This window comes from Sebastes umbrosus, chromosome 6 (assembly GCF_015220745.1).
Source record: "Sebastes umbrosus isolate fSebUmb1 chromosome 6, fSebUmb1.pri, whole genome shotgun sequence".
Taxonomy (NCBI): domain Eukaryota; kingdom Metazoa; phylum Chordata; class Actinopteri; order Perciformes; family Sebastidae; genus Sebastes; species Sebastes umbrosus.
In genome coordinates this window covers 13,210,101-13,227,394 of record NC_051274.1, presented here as the reverse complement: position 1 = coordinate 13,227,394, position 17,294 = coordinate 13,210,101, and the positions used below count along the sequence as shown (strand labels likewise).

The 17,294-nt window shown below is 38.7% G+C and overlaps 1 protein-coding gene across 1 annotated transcript; it reads right to left on the bottom strand.

Annotated features, from left to right (window-relative positions):
* Nucleotides 1-3,599: 3,599 nt before the first annotated feature.
* On the bottom strand, nt 3,600-14,412 carry nt5dc2 (5'-nucleotidase domain containing 2). Its single transcript, XM_037772140.1, has 14 exons — nt 14,019-14,412; nt 11,479-11,663; nt 11,307-11,381; nt 11,169-11,224; nt 10,924-11,017; nt 9,219-9,347; nt 7,811-7,871; nt 7,609-7,711; nt 7,411-7,512; nt 7,240-7,321; nt 6,920-7,006; nt 5,218-5,358; nt 4,775-4,839; nt 3,600-4,187 (listed from the first exon to the last, which is right to left on the bottom strand). The coding sequence occupies exons 1-14, from the start codon at nt 14,410-14,412 to the stop codon at nt 3,926-3,928; spliced, it is 1,836 nt and encodes a 611-aa protein (XP_037628068.1). The 3' UTR covers nt 3,600-3,925.
* Nucleotides 14,413-17,294: the final 2,882 nt, after the last annotated feature.

Below are 17,294 nucleotides of genomic sequence, written 5' to 3'. Positions count from 1 at the left end.
CAATTACCTCAAACAAATATTCAGTATTGTAAGTATAAAAAAAGGTACAGTATATCTGGTACTCCAAGCTGAGAAAAGAAAACTGGTAATCTTCACTTTTCCTCACAATTTAATTTTACACAACCTAAAATACAACCTATAATAGTATGTTTCTGGATACTAATGTGATTTTGTTATTGCATTTCAATGCATTTTCAGTGAATAAACTAGTCTCATATTTCCTATTCCAGGGAAGTTATATATACAAACAGTGAAGATTGTGTTTCATTCACCCAAAGAGAATTTAACACTGGATGCAATATGCAGCCAACAAGCACAGCGCCAAAAGATGTGTTGATGTGCAAAAAAAAGTCTACGGGAGAGTGAAGCAACACACGCTCACTGAGGAAACAGGAAGTCCTGCAACTCCTAAATGGAGATGTGGTTAACCACAAATGGATCAATAGCCTGCATGACTGAGAAAATGATTCTGTCATCAAATGTCACATCAATCTACAAAACCTTGAGCAGGAATTTTGAGGTGCAATCAATCACTGAATTGGCATTCAATTGTGTCAAAAGGTGTTTAAAATAATGCAATCCGTCCTACATAGAGGGCATAGCTGCACAACAGTATGAAAAGAAAGTGACATTATGGAATAAAATGTCATCAGAAAAAATGCCATTATGCAACAAAACAGACTATTGATAAAGGGCAATTTATATAAAACAGTGTATTATTTCATAATGTCTTATTTTAAACTGTCTTAAACTGTATGCCTCACTGTGTGGAAGTGACTGGGATCGTTCTTTTATGTGTAAGGAAACATCAGGCTTGACTTAAACATAACTTTGCAAAACAAAAAACTAAAAAACTTTAATGCAGCAACAAATTGGTCAAAACTCAAACAGGAATAGATATAAGAGTATATAATGTACCGTATATACGGTAGTAAATACACATAAAATTGAATTGAACTGATCGGCCCCATTGTCACCGATGTCCAATCCAGCTATTTGAATCAATATCGGCTGATATCCGATTCAGTATCAGTATCAGTGCATCCCTAATCATTTTCAGAAAATATACACCTAATTAAGATTTTAAGATCTTTCATTTAGACATGAGAAAGAAAGGAGATCTTTGTCAAGATATAACATTAACTAATATAGATGCAGCCCAATATATTTTGTATTAAACATCTGTAGTGATGGAAAACACAAGCTGAATATTTTTGCTAACAGGTCACCAAAAAAGAAAAGAAAACAAAAAAAAAAAAATCAAGCATGTTGTCCCAAACCCTGGAAAGGGATTTTTATTAAAAGGAAATATTTGAGAAAATATCTTCAAAAATAAACTAGTCTAAATGTCTCAAGATGCATACAACGGTGAGATCAGCAAACAAACAATATGTGATAAGTCTAATTATATATATATTTTTAAACTTGCATCTCTCTTGAAAACAAACTTTTGGCTCTTACAGTCTGGTAACCGAGCAATGACATTATGGAATAAAATGTGATGGAGAAAATGCCATTATGCAATGAAAACAGACTTTTGAAAAAGGGCAATTTATATTTAAAAAAATAAAAATAGAAAATTAACTCCAACTGGTTATTTTATATATTTATTTAAATACCTATAGGCCTGAATATTATTTCATAATGTCGTATTTAATATTGAGCGCTTCGGGTTTCATATCTTTAAGAAGCCTATAATTTTCAGAAAACATAGACCTATTTAATACAAAAAGACGGTTATTTATCGTGCCATCAATCATTGGAATAGCTGCCCTCTGTACATCCGTCAATCCCCTAACAAATCCTCATTCAAATACCATCTAAGAACACATTACTTAAGCAGCTGATAGTCCAGTATTGGCCATGTATGTTTTACTTTTGTTCCTTTTCCCTGATGATGGGCCTTGAGGCTAAATGAATGAATGAATGTGAAATTTATATATGTTTGGAAAATTTGAATGTTATTAGTGTAGCACAAATATGATGTTGTATATAGTATGTATGTGATAAATGTAATGTACTTGATTTCAGACAACAGGAAGACTAGCTGGTGCCATTGGTATCAGCTAATGGGGATCCTTTTTAAATAAATAAATAAATTTAAGATTTTTCACTTAGAAATAAGAAAGAGAGGAGAACTTTTGTTTTTCTACCAAATACTCCCTCAGGAAATATATCCCATCTTCAAAATAGAACCAGGCTTAAGGTCTTACACAAATCTCAACTTCACATTAGACATGCAACAATGATGCCAGAGAACAAACAACATGCCATAAGTCTATATATGTATATTAAACTGGCGTCTCTCTTTAAACCAAACTTCTGGCTCGACTTACTGCTACTCGAGCAAAGAAAAAGACATGAAAACCGGATGCAACAAAGAAAACAATCCAACACAAGCGTCCTGTGTAGCGACACAGTCCGAACAACAACAAAGCTCAGTAGCAGCCACAGAGAGGATTCCTGCAACGGGACAGCAGCAGGAAACTTGACCAAACAGCGCTATAAACGCTCCTCCAGCTGTTTGAATCCAGCTGCAGCTACTGTACACAAAACACGTTACTTAATACCAACAATGTGTGTCCAACCCTCGTGTTACAGCCTGCAGAGAGAGTACAGTAGCCTACCGTAGCTGTTGTCTTCTGGCAGCCGGCTGAGAGTGAATGAGTTAGTGATGCTGAGTACAGTGGTGATGAATGGAGGCTGCGCTGCCTAGCAACCAAACGACCAATCAGATAAATGGGAGACAGAGATTAGACTACATGCACACATTTATTCAATAGACCCCTTTCACCCCATCCATGTTGACATGTCATTGCAGGGTAAACACAGGTGTAATTAATAACATTCATTGTGGCTATGTTCCATTTAGGTGGACCAGGGCCCTGGTACTGTGCATGCTGGCTCACTGGAATGACACACTAAAGAGAATGGGACCATAAATTACACCTGTTTACCTTGCTATGACATATCAACATGGCTGCTTTGAAAAGGGCCTATTAACTAGAGGTCATGGTGCCTTCAAATGGGGTCGTGTTTACCATGCTCATGAGAAGAGGCCATATGGACGTCACCCTCTTGTGGTATTCACAACCTTGTAAATGGAAAGTTTCTGAAAGCTCCGAGTTCACGCGTTATGACGCGTTTGTTGACGTCAGAAATGGCGGAGGCCATGGAAGTGACTTTTTTCGGCGCACAAGTCAATATATTGTAATTTTAGTCGTATATTGTTTTTCTTTGTAATTTTCATATGTCTGAGAAATTTTAATATTCCAACGGCATCATCTTTTTCCTCTGTCATTATGCCTTTGCATTTCCTCCATTATGTTACCCACTTGCTACCTTGCTAAATTATTAGCCTCCGTGGCTTCTAGATGCCTTAACAGCTGCGTTATCACGACTTAACCACTTGAACGCCAAGCATAGTGTACATGACTTCCCATGTTGTAAACACAAGCTTCATTTGAAGGCACCATTAGTCTCAATGCTAGGCTGTACTAATTCTGTTCATAATAATCTTAAGGTAACTTTCCTATTACTACATGAAAATGGGATGTGTTCCGTGTAAGAGGGTTACTAAGAGATCAACACAAATTATGTCAGATTTGACTCATTTATTTATTGTTATTGTGCGTTGGCAGCTCTGTATTGCTCACATTTTTTACATCATAAGCAGCAAGTAAAGTGTCTGACAATCTTGAATTGCATGCTCTCCAGGACAGCACCCTCTAGTGAATTCATTGGGGAAGTGGGTCACTGTAGAACAGCAATGCTTTGCCATTTGGAAAGAGTTATGTGGCATGTTCTTGACTTAAAAAAACAAAAACAAAAAAACCTTGTAACATAAAAGAACTCAAAAGAAAAAATTACCCGCTGGGCCTAAAAGACAAATTTAAAAAAATGTCAGTGAGGAGAGCACCAGCTCTCATCGTATGTGAGACATCTCCTCCAGAAAAGGTGTCTTCATGCAGCCTGTGCAAAGTTGGTCCATCCACAGAGGAGCCTCGTGCTGCAGAGGGGTGCGGCGGGGGTAGAACGTGTACTCCTTGTCGTAGTTCAGGAGGCAGCTGAGGGAGGCCATGTAGACGTCGGAGAAACGAGACAGGCGTCTGGAGAAGTACGTGGGGTTGTGACACGTACGGAAGATGCTGCCGAACTGAGGGTTGAACAAGTTCTTTGTCATCGCCCTGCAGCATAAAAGTTTAGGATACAAGTTAAAATTATTTCAAGCATCATGAATTCATATGTGTAGTGGTGGAAGAAGTGGAGTACTCAGATATAAAAGTAGCAATACACAATTACAACTGAGTGTCTTGCACTCAAAATGAAGTGAATTGTCCTTAAAAGTATCAAAAATAAAAATATTGATTATGCAAGCAGAATGCCCTCTGGCAGGGTTATAATGTTATATTATTATTACTGCTGCATTAAATTTGATTAAAACAATTTTTTATAAAGAAATTGCAATATATCACCTTGCTTACAGTATGACAATAAATTGAGTAGTAACCCCTGTATCATGATATGCATCATATCACCAGATTCTTGCAAATACTCTATACCCTAATAGCAGTCATGTAAATGTAGTGGAGCATTTAAGTATAAAGTACCATAAAACTGAAATACTCTAGTTAAGTGCAAGCACCTGAGAACTGTACTTAAGTCCAGCGCTTTAATTATTGCACCACAGTATACATGTATACTGTATGTGATGAATGCAGGGTCATTGGGAAGTGCATAAGATTGCATGATGGATTAAGATAATGGCACCCACCTGAGTTCTTCTCTCTCCTTCTGCCATTCTTCAAAAATCAGTTTAGACTCTGGGTCCCGATGGATCTAAGATAATAAAGAAACACCATGAGTAAATTGAAGTCTGTTAAAATAAATAAATAAATAAATAAACACTTGGAAAACCTAATATTTACACATACAAAAGCAAAGAATTATCTGATTCTCAGTTCAGGGGTGAGAACACAGTTATATTTTGACATCCTGTTTGTAAACATGTCATCAAACCAGTTAAGAACAAATGACAAACCACTGGAAATGAGTGTCAGTGAAGATTCTGGTTTACCGTCCATTAAGTTGGCAATGTGATGCTTACATGTTTGGATTGGAGTTGGTTAAGACCTAGACTTGCATTATTAGGTGCGTCAGCACTGTTATTTGGTGAGTCCCTAAAAGCTCCACACACTCCTGGGATTCACATCTCACCTGCAGGCGCTCCATCAGGCCGGTCAAAGCCTGGAGCCAGGTGAGGCTCAGAGCGTACCGGTCTGTGCGCACCACTTTGGTCTCCTGCTCCAGCTCAGGTACTATGGCTGCTGTACGCCAGCCGTGTCTCAACATCAGATCCTACCACAACAAGAGAAAGTGCTTTGTCAAACTCCAGCCAATAAATGATGAATTGTAGTATCCTGCATGAATGCACCAAAGTTGTAACTTTATCGAGAGAGAAGCAGTAGAATACTACACGGGAATTTAATCCACAGCAAGATATTCGGTTCTTGAAGCAGTAAATCCCTTTCAAACCACATATTTACTCACCTTTCAATGTATCGGAGCAGAAACACCAAATATACTCAGCAAGAACATGTTTGGTCACCAGGTGTCTTTAGCTTCACCCATTCTGGATGTCTTTGTTTTAGGAGTGAATCAGCAGCTTCCAGTTAGTTACACAATATGTTTTTAAGTGTTGCTGGTGGTTTAGAAATTACTTTACAACCTTGGGCCAAAATACATTTCTCAGTAGTAGAAGTGGCAGTAGTGCCTCAAGTCAACACCAAAGGGTTTTAGATACTCTGCTGCACACGGAAACAAACCGCACCCCAACTTTAGCCAATTCCAAATCAAATTTTAAAACTCTAATATATAAGTTTCTTTTAACATGTTTGTGTACTTTCTACACAGAAATTCATGCCATTGATTGTACATTTTTTAAACAATCAGGCAGTCTGTACTGCCATCTAGTGTTTGAAATCTTCACTTTGCAGCCCCCTCTGGCCCCACCCAAATGTTACATTGGAAATTTTCCAAATTGTGCAACAAGTGGAGACAGTGGGCATCTGGCAGTGTGTATGTCTGTGTTTGCTAGGGACCGATACGACTTTTCAGCCCCGATACCAGTGCTTAATTAATAAGCTGCACGCTTCGCTGTGTGGAAGTGACTGGGATCATTTTTTGATGTGTAAAGCAACATCAGGCTCAACTTAAACATTGCTTTCCTAATTTTGTAAAACAAAACGTAACAAATAAAAGCATAGATATAAATTTAGTGAATTGGTATTTATTATTAAAGCAAGCAAGAGTAAAATACCTCCAAAAGGCTGGCATGTTTGTGGTTAACTCCCTCAGCTATGCAGTCTACTGGCATGCTGCTGACGGGAGGACATATACACCAACATCCCACGTGTCATGAGGACGCATTTTAGCCTTTTCGCGTGTCATTTTTTACACCACGCAACATCACGGTAACATCCGCAGTTAGGTTTAGGAAAAATGTTATGGTTGGGCTTGAAATAAGTACGTAAATTAAATTAAAATACATACAAAAACGGAATATAACTACGGAAAACACGGCACAAACATCACTAACGTAACTTGCAAAACCAAAACACCGGTCTCAAACACCGGTCTTCTGGTTAAAAGTTGTTTGTTGCTCCAGTATCGGCCCGATATCAGATCGGTGCATCCCTAGTGTTCAACAGGGCCTGGACTATGAATAATTGGATTTTTTTAAATCCTGAAATATTACATTTCTTGTAAAATTCCCACTTTGATAGGAAATTCTGCAGACCTAGGATATGTGCATTAAATACATAGAAAAAAGCATCCTAATTACAATAACAGTTGTCATACTGTGGATCCTTAACACTGTGATTCATCAGTGATGGCGTCACCGTGCTTTGATACTTACAGCCAAGTCACTGTAGAGATGGTCTCCAAAGTAAAGAACCTTTGAACCTCTCCAGCCTGTCAGTCTGAGGAAGTCAAACAGGTTTCCCTGAAACACAAACCACATAATTCCATTCTCTTTAGTTCATTAAGACACACAGAAAGCAACAAGTTAAAACATGCAACATTTACCACATGTAAAAACACAGCTCCTAAATAGAGAGATGATATAAGCCTAATGATTACAGGGTCAGGGACAGCTCAAACATGAGGAAACATTTGGCTTTCAGAGAAGAAAAACAGAGAAGAGAAGTCAAACATGTAGCCAAAAGTAATACAGACCTGTTTGTAGATCTGTCCTTTGTCCAAACTGTTTATCTTGTCCCACCGAAGGTCTCCGTTACCATCCAAGCGCCTGAAGGGTCTGTTATGCGAGATAAACAATTTTTAAGAACATGTCTGAACCAGACGATAAACGTTCTGTTCCCCACTTTCTCCAAAACATTTACTCACTTGATACAATCAGTGAAGAAGTGAGGTTTGTCCGCCTGGACAATGACAACATCAAAGAAGTCTCTCCAGTTTTTTCCCACCATGTGTGTCATTCCTTTGTCCCTGCACACAGGAGAGAATAAAACATTAGAATAACAGATTGCAACACAACATTATGAGTCAGAGTGGACTCATAACTGACAGATAGCCAACACTTACACAAAGCTGAAAGGACTGTTGGTAATGAGGAACAGTTTCTTTCCCTGACTGACCAATCGCTGCAAAACGGCATCCGTCTCCTTTCCACTTAGAATGAACTTATCTATGGAGCGGAAAGAAGACAGCACAAAATGTTCCTGTAATGTTATGTGCAGTAATGTGCTGGTTTGATACAAACTTAGGGGGGAAAAAAAATTCTTACCGAGATCTTCCATAACCCATTTGTACATGTAGCCTTTCAGGTGAACCATGCCAATTGCTTCCTGAAGATTAAATAAGAGACAGAGGCAACATATCTTCACAATGCTAGATCTACAGATTTCATGGTGCAGAGAGATAGTTCCTAACTACACTCCTTCAGAAAGAAATGGCCCATTATATGAATATGATTAAAGTTACTACAAGGAACTTTCATTCTGTGTTTATTTTGAGAGCGGTAGGACCGGTGGAGCAGCGAGGTCGAAGCTCTGCGAGAAAGAGCCACTGCTGCCGGGCACGGAGCTCTCCATCTCCCGCCAAATTCTGAAAATGTGATTTGTCATTTCTCTACAGTTCCGCAGGTACCGTAGATTATGGCTCAAGGTTAACGGCGTCCCGTCGGCCTGGGAACGAAAGAAAATTTCCCTGATAATGTTACATTGTTGACAACAAATCCATGTTGAAATTGACAGGAGGAAAGCTAGTAACGCTAGCTGTTAGCAGCCAGTAAGCAGTACAGTCCTGCTTGGCTAAATAACGGAGCTGACAGCTGACGTTAACGGAGGTTCCATTAAATTACAATTATGATATGTTCCAGTATTCAGTAAAAATGAGTATTAGGCAAAGGTAAATTATAACATTATGTGTTCAAATGTAATCTTGTCAAATTCAGTTTTTGGTGACAAACTTGTAGTGGATCATCAGGGATTAATAATAAGTTTGCAAAACCCAGTATGCCGGCAGTAATAAAAAGGAGTGTATGTTGAAGTACATGGGATTTACTGTAGTATTGAATTGGGTATAGAGGATCGTGGAATTTCACTGGTATCGACTACTAAATTTCTGGTATCATGACATCCCTGGCTCCGAATGCAGGTCGAAGGCAGTAACGAAACCTGATCTGGGTCTGTCCGCTGCAGTCTGAGTTTCTGGTAAACCTGCAGGATTTTGTCTGATTTCGCCAGAATCGGACACAGTGGCAAGCATTAAGAATAACTATATAGAAATAGCCAATCCTCTCGCTGATGGTCTTGTTTGTTTATGTAGGTCATATAGAGGCATCTGTACTAAATTGAGACAGTTCCAAAACCAGTTAAAAACTCCTTGTAGTAACTTTAAAAACCTGACATTTTGCGTTTTTTTTAAATCAAAGCCAATATTAAGCTGCAGTGTCCTGTAACTAAAAACCCTGGCATCCCAGGACCAAGAGGAAAAGCAGTTATTGTTCTACCCATGAGAGTCCATTGCACACTTTTACTGAGCTCAGCAGATTCCTGAGCCTCCAGCTGTAGAATCACAGTATGTGAAAACGGTCAATTACACTGGCGTCAGTATGCTTCTCAGTGTGAGGCAATAACTTGAAACATTAGGGCGTAATATTCAACACGGCGTGAGTCAGGGGGAATACTCACCGAGACGTCCTTGAAGAGGTGAACTGGATCGTATTCGATGTCGTTGGTGATGAAAAAATCATTTGCAGCGGCCAACAGGGTCATCTCAGGAATGGAGAAGATGTCCATGAACTGCTTCACCTTTGGTCCCTGTGATGGAAAATATGCTTAATAATTACTTGGGATGCAGTAAATGTTTTGAACTTGTAAAATCACACTTTCTATTCACATAAGGAAGTGGAACCATTTTCACTACAACCAATGCCCACTGAGAGGCTACCCTGAAGAGGCATACTTCCTGCTGCAGGAAAACACTTAAAAAGCACAGAAAAACAGTTTGAGCCCGATTCAAAACATCAGTCCAAATTGCTCCTAATTAGCACACAAGTCAGGTTAACCTTTGTGGCTGTCAGACTCAATAGAGATTTCTACTTTCCATGACTGAGTGCAGCTTCGAAATCTGAAAAAACAAATTGTTCTGTTGGACACAGAGTTCTTGAGTCATGTCATGTCATGACGACAACGGAACAAATGAGATTACAAAATGCAACATTGGGGCTTATGTAACAGTTAAGCCACGCAAAGCCTGACACTTGAAATATCTGTGGACAGATTTAATCCCGAACTACGTCCCTGTTCGGGAGTGGCATGATGAGATTAGATCAGATGTGTTGAGCCCACAAAGTTAAGAACCTGAATCCAAACCAAAACATGTTTCACAGAGAAGAGACATTCTGAAAATATCTGAATACTAAGGGCAATAACCTAGAAATGGCAGGCAGCTCTCTCAACACAACAGTCAAAGCCAACTGAAGTACCTGATAGAGATTATCTACTTGTATTCATATTACTGTACACTACTATAATTAAAACTAGATCTACTGCCTCATGATTGTGTGCCTCCACCATCCAGTCAAGTTGCAGTTTACATCCTTGTCTGTCCAAAATGTCATCAATTCATCATCTTATACTGTTAAACATTGTGTGAAATTTGTATAATTCACATATGAATGCTTGAGTTCTGTCCAAATACACATTTTGTGAGGTCACAGTGACCTTTGACCACCAAAATCTAAATCAGTTCATACTTAAATTTGTTTGAATGCCACCAGGTTATTTAACGCATTAACGCAACTTGCGATTGTGAGGTTGTAGCAGGCTCAGTTTTAAAGCGGGAGTGAAGATACTGGCATCATATGAAACTAGAAAACCCTAAGGAAACCACTGGACCCAACCAGCTTGCTAGCTTGTCACAAAGGAGGCTAAATAAGGCTCCAAACGTGCTAAAATCTGGCAAGGAAAAAATTTTCAAAAGGGGTCCCTTGACCTGAAAATGGATTCTATGGTATAACATATAAACCTCCCCTTTACAGAAATACCCACTTTATGATAGTCGCATGCAGTTTGGAGCAAGTCAGCACACTGACAACTGTTGTTGAGCTTGAGTTTGCCATATTATGATTTCAGCATATTTGTTATGCTAAATGCAGTACCTGTGGGGGTTTCTGGACAATATTTGTAATTGTTTTGTGTTGTTAATGGATTTCCAATATTAAAAGATATACATTTGCATAAACATATTTTGAACAGATAAAAAAAATGTGTGATTAACTATGGACAATCACGCGATTAAATATTTTAATCGCGTGACAGACTTAGTACATACAGACGAACCCGAAAACCTCGGGCAACAGCCGTCACCGACGTATAAAAACATCCTCCTCACCTTTCCATAGAAGCCACTGTCCTGCTCCAGGGGTACATGGTAAGTCCCCCCGTAGAGCTGAAGGACCTCCTCGTCTGGCACTGGGCTCAGTCCCCTGGGAACATCAAACATAAATAAATGCAAACATTATCATACAAAAGAGATGATTTTGCCTTCAGCAGCAGGGATGTAGATAAAGAAACTATAAGAAACAATGTGGCATAAGTGTAACTTAACATACACTCAAAACAGCATCAAGGTCTTACCGATACACTGTTCCTGACTCAATGTAATGGAAGGCGTCTATCTTCATCAGAAGACCCTACAGAGGGGGAAACTTGTTATTATCTGTACAGAGAAATGTAAGCATTACTCTTCCTGCAACGGGATTTAAAAGAACTTACCTTTTGGATGTCATAGTGCAGACCCCGAACGGTGAAGTTGGGAATGTAATCATATTTGCGGATGCCTTCAGGGTACTGTCAAGCAGAAGGACAAAAGGGACAAAGCTTAACCTGAATCTAAAAGCAGTTGCGATGCCGATATACTTGATGCAACTATACAGTAAAAACACACCTTAAAGTGTTCGATTAGGAAGTCTCTTGCTGTGCTGAAGATCATTGTGTTGAGCGCGTTTGAGTACAGAGCCAGCGTGTAGTCATAGTCAAAGCCGTAGATGTCCACTGCGGCCAGGTCGACCTCGTTGTTGGCGTAGATGGTGGAGGAGTTGAGGAGGTTGCACGCACCCGGTGGGATCAGGTCTGAGAGCAGATGGGATACCCGCATTCAAATAAAACAAGTCAAAAGCAGATCAAGTCAGACCAACGACAGAGCAAGATAAGGGAACAAAACAAGTCACCGTTTTCATTTGAGGAAGGGTAGGATTAGGCCATTCACGATGCAAAATAAAAAACAATCTGTAATATTCTCTGCAGATTATGGACTTCTACAGAGACTAAAGCAGTAATTCCACATCTGTTTTCAATCTAGTGAGGCTGGGAAGCTCATCGGAGGTTGCGTAATGTGTGCTTCTAGGATGTCAAGTGACGCCACAGAACTAAGTCCATCCAAAAAATACATTTTGTACAGCCCTTACAATTAAGAGTATTTTATTTATCTCCGAGTGCAAGCATAGCATCCATTTCCCCTTGTAATGGAGGTTCTTTTCATTATCTATTGTATGAGTTTTGCTAGCCACTGTTGCACACTTTGATAAGTACAACAGCCACGCAGCTAACACATGGGCACAGAATAAACAAACGGTTTACAATCTGTTCCTCTAATACCCTGGCTGGAGTATGAGTACAGGACTGGGTCAAATAGGTGACAGTGGACCATGGCCTTCTGTCCTGGGACAGTTCAATGGGGGCAGCAGCTGGGCAGCAGACATGCCCAGTCACTCTACTAATGCCATGCAGAGTCACATTTAAAAGGATTAGATCTATGAAATGATTCGTCAGTCTGAGAGTGCATGAGCAGCTTTAATCACAACACATCATGTTTAGAATACATGCTTTGCTACTGAATCAGTTACTGAGAAAAAACTTCTATAAATATTACAGGTCAAATGTACATTGATTACACAGTAAAAAATAAAACAGCACATAGTATATTTATGCAAGTACTGCACTAATACAACTTTTAGGTACCTGTACATTTTATGCTACTTTATACTTCTACTCTAACACATTTTCACAGGGTCAACACAGGTGTAATCAATCAAATTAATTATGGTCCTGTTCCATTTAGTGTCAACCATTCCAGTGAGCCAGCATGCACAATACCAGGGCCCTGGCCCATCTAAATAGAACTGGGCCATAATTAATCTTATTAGTTACACCTGTGTTTAACCTGCAATGATGTGTGAAAAGGGCCAATTAGCTTAAAGTAGCTCATTTCTCACTACAATAAAGTATAACAAAATGTAACCTATAGGCTAGCTAGGGTTTGTCCTTTAGCCAACGTTAGGGTTGTTTTTAAAAACACATAAGAGGAACTATGGGAAAACTCAGCAACTTTTTTTTAAATTTAAATCACAGCAGCTATTTTGACATGTGATTGCAGGGTAAACACAGGTGTAATTGATCAAATTAATTATGATCCTGTTACATTTAGTGTCACAGCCATTCCAGTGAGCCAGCATGCACAATTAATGTGATTAATTACACCTGTGTTTACCCTGCAATGACATGTCAGAATGGCCAATTAGCCTAAAAGTAGCTAATTGCTGACTACTTTAAAGTATATGAAAATGAAACCTATGCTGCTGGAGGAACTGTGGCTCCCAGGAACCTAACCACTATCACCTGTTTTGGGCCTGTCCAAAAGTAAATTCTTTTTGGCTTAAGATTTACACAGAATTAGTTACTCCTGTTTGGTTTTCTACTTTCAACATCTACAAATATTAAAACAAAATACTTATTTGGAATATTGAGTGTAGCTGCTAGAAAAGCAATTACTAAGAAATGGCTTAAACCAGAAACCCCATCATTAGAGAACTGGTATGATGTAATTTATGAAATATTTGTAATGGAAAGAATTACTTTCATCAATGAAGCTTCAATAAAACTAAATTTGAGGACATTTGGAAGGAGTGGAAAAAGTATATTTCCCCAAAACACATTTGTTTTGTTTATTTTTTCTAAAAGTAATTTTTTTTTATTATTATTTATTTTATCTTATTTCACGTGAAAATCCCCCCATGCTCTATTTGTGTTCTACAATTTCATTGTAAAAAAAAAAAAGTGGAAATGTTGGTTCACTTCATATTTGTATCTAATTAAGTATGTTTATGTAAATGTCTGAGTAAAAACAAATAAAGTAAAAAGAAAAAAAAAGAAAACGTAACCTATTGTCTAGCTAGTTGTTTTGTTATATAAACTTGTGGTTTTATTTAAAACACTAGTTGTTTAAACTTTAACATAACATGCGTTTGGAGTGGAGGAACCGGCAGCATGGTTGCGCTGTCTGTCTGTCTGTTGGCTAACGCTACTCTGAAAGAGGATGAAAACAACACCGAGGGAACAAAATGTCTGAGCAGAGAGAGAGCCGTGGTGACGTGGATGGTAGTATTTCGGGGTGACTTTGTGGACTAAATGAGGAACCCTCTTGCTTACCGTGAACCAGCCGCTTGGTGTCATTGTACCGAGCCCACAGGTAGCTGCTCTGCTTCGCTGGAGCCGCGGTGGAGGTGTAGGACCGTCTCTTCACACCAGTAACGCCGGGAGCACCCACGGGCTCCTTGGGTCGCTTCTTGTCACCACCGTGAGGAGGAGGCTCCTTGCTGGAGGAGGATGAGGGTGGCAGCACGTCGCCACTCGGCCTGTCCGACTCAGAGCTGCAGCTTTGTTCCTGACTTGTCTCACTGCCTTGCTTTCCTCCTGCAGACAGCCTGCTGCATGTTGTTGTAGACAGTCTGTTTACTCTGTGGGACCGCGCAACAGGAGGAGTCCTGCTGTGTCCTCTAGTCCACAGAGTGCGTGTTAAAGTGCCCACTACTTTAAAAGACATTTTTCACTGTGCAAGTATAGAAACGTTTAAAAAAAACACTGCTTCGGCTGCTGCAGGCTGGAACTAGCAAGCACATGAAAGCATCTGTGTTGAGGCCCTTCTACTGGATAAACACGCCTCTTTATTTAAAGGAAGGGGGCGGGTCTCTAGTCGCTGCAGCCAATCACAACCACAGGCCTGACTGATCATAACAAACACCTGCTCACATGAGAGAAGAGATAGTAATACTAGGAGACTATTTTGTGATTTTTCATTCAAAATGCATGCAGGACCTTCCCTTCCTTGTTCACTGAAGAAGAATATCTTACATATTTTTTTTTACTTTTGGTTAGTTGACATTATAAGCAGTGATGAAAGTAGCATTTTGCATCCATGTTGACAGGTAATTGCAGGGTAAACATAGGTGTAATCAATAACATTAATTATGGCCCTGTTCCATTTAGGTGGGTCAGAGCTGTATTGTGCATGCTGGCTCACTGGAATGGCTGTGACTTACTAAATACTATGACAAGGGCTGTGTATTGGCAAGAATCTGGCAATACTATACATATCAGGTTACGATTAACAATTCAATTTATTGCAATATATTGCAATACTGTAAGTAAGGTGATATATTGCGATTTGTTTTCAAATCTAATTTTAGGAAACCTTTCATAATATAAAGATACACCATATGTATAATATCTTAGTAAAAAAAATCACTATGTAAAATGGATACTTCGGGATCTAGTATCATCACACATGAATACAATTGGGCTCCGTGGATACACAAGAGTCTCAGCTTTACAGTGACTGCAGTCCAGTATCCAGTTTAGGCGAAAATAACGCATTTGTACTGCAAAAAAAATACTAGGTTTTTGCCCAAACGTGCATGTGATTATCATGAAGTGGGCATGTCTGTAAAGGGGAGACTCGTGGGTACCATAGAACCCATTTTCATTCACATATCTTGAGGTCAGAGGTCAAGGAACCCCTTTCAAAGTGGCCATGCCAGTTTTTCCTCGCCAAAATTTAGTGTAACTTTGGAGAGTTATTTAGCCTCCTTTGCAACATGCAAGTCTGATATGGTTGGTACCAATGGATTAGCCTGCTACAACCTCTGAAAGACAGAATTGCGTCACCGGCGGGCCGGGGGATTTTTAAGAGGTTAATTAAAAAATCTATACAGCGTTTTGGAGAATCGTTACAGTATCGCAAAACATAATATCGTGATACTCATGTGTATCGATATTTTTATACACCCCTAGCTATGACATGTCCAAATGGCTGCTGTGAAAAAGGCCCTTACCACAGTGTAAAAATACTCCGTTACAAGTAAAAGGGTCCGTGCATTTATTTTAATTCATCTGTAGCTAGTTGTTCACGTTGTAGCCTATAATGAAAAATGGCAGTTTAGGGTATCGCCTAATTTCATTGTCTTACTTGTGCTAATGTATGTTAGTATTCATTTTGCAAAATGATCAATTTCAGAATTATATATTATATATATATATTGGATTATGATTAGGATGCATTAATGTGTGAGAATCACTAATGTTGCAGCTGGTAAAAGTGGGGTTCATTTTAATGTAGGGTAAGTAAAAATACATATTAATGTATAGGCTGATTAGAGTTACTATTTAACTCTGTATCAGTAACTGATCATGTGCTGGAGTAAAAAGAACAATATTTCCCTCTAACATGTAGTGGAGTACAAGTATAAAGTAGCATAACAGTCATAGCTGTACAGTAAAAAAAAAAACACACACATCTATTCTGGACATGAATACTTTGTCCTGCAGCTCTAGTTCAAAACTCCAATAGAAAAATAACACATTTTAGAAGAAGACTGTGCAGTTTTTAAGTCTTTCGTTAGCATAAATACATAATTTATTTGTACTTAAATTTACAATTTAAGTATTAATAGTCTGTGTCAGAGTTACAGTTGTTAGGTCTAGTTCAAGTGCACCTTATAGTTCAAATGAAATTAATTAGATCAGTAAACCAGCTCTTAGTGATGCAGCCTGGTAGACAGGTGACACCATTGCAGCTTATCTTTTAAAAGCAGACTAAAAACACATTGTTTTTTGCAAGCTTTTAGTTGTGTTTAGTGTGTGGTTAACAGATGAAACTTATATTTTAGACTCAGTATTATTAGTTATTATTCAATTTGTATTATTATTAATAATAATAATAATAATAATACCTTCTTATCTTATATGTTCTTTATATATATATATATATGTTGCCTGTTTTTTGTTTTTATTTGAATCACATTGAGTCTACGCCTGTCATATGAAATGTGCTATGTAAATAATATTTGATTGATTGTCTGATAATAATCGAACCACGTTCACCTTATATACATTTATTGCAGCTGTTGTTAGATTACAGGTGTCTGTTATTTGTCTACCAAGATGCCAGCATGAATATTATTATAATCAATCTTTTTTTTTTAATGGCTAAGATGTACAACACAGCACAGACGAGGATGCATTTAACCCCATTATTCTGCTTACTTTACTTTACAGAAGACCAGCAGGACGATTGTCCATATAAGAAGCCGCCAAATGCCTTCATGCTGTTCATGAATGAGCAGAGGCCAAATGTTGTGGCTGGATTGGCCATGAGAAGGAGTGTGGTAGTAAACACCATCCTGGGCCAGAGGGGTAGGTGTGTTTGCTCTGTGATACACTCAATGTTACATAACCTTCATGACAGTTTGGCAAAAGATTCTGCAGACACGCTTTTTCTTTATTGATCAGCGTCCAAAAAAACTCTTTCCTCTTCACATCTTTACAGTCATTTTTGAGGATTTTCAGTTATTGTCACATGACCAGATAACACATCTAAATTCAAACTGAGGATTTTCAGCATTTTTACAACACAAATGCAGTGTGGGA

What these genes read in the sequence shown, in the direction of transcription:
- nt5dc2 (XM_037772140.1), bottom strand. Translation starts at nt 14,412, where the DNA reads ATGTCTTTTAAAGTAGTGGGCACTTTAACACGCACTCTGTGGACTAGA. An exon ending in TGCACTATGACATCCAAAAG is followed by an intron (nt 11,225 to 11,306) that starts GTAAGTTCTTTT and finishes CCCCCTCTGTAG; the next exon opens with GGTCTTCTGATGAAGATAGA. An exon ending in AACAGTCCTTTCAGCTTTGT is followed by an intron (nt 7,513 to 7,608) that starts GTAAGTGTTGGC and finishes TCCTGTGTGCAG; the next exon opens with GGACAAAGGAATGACACACA.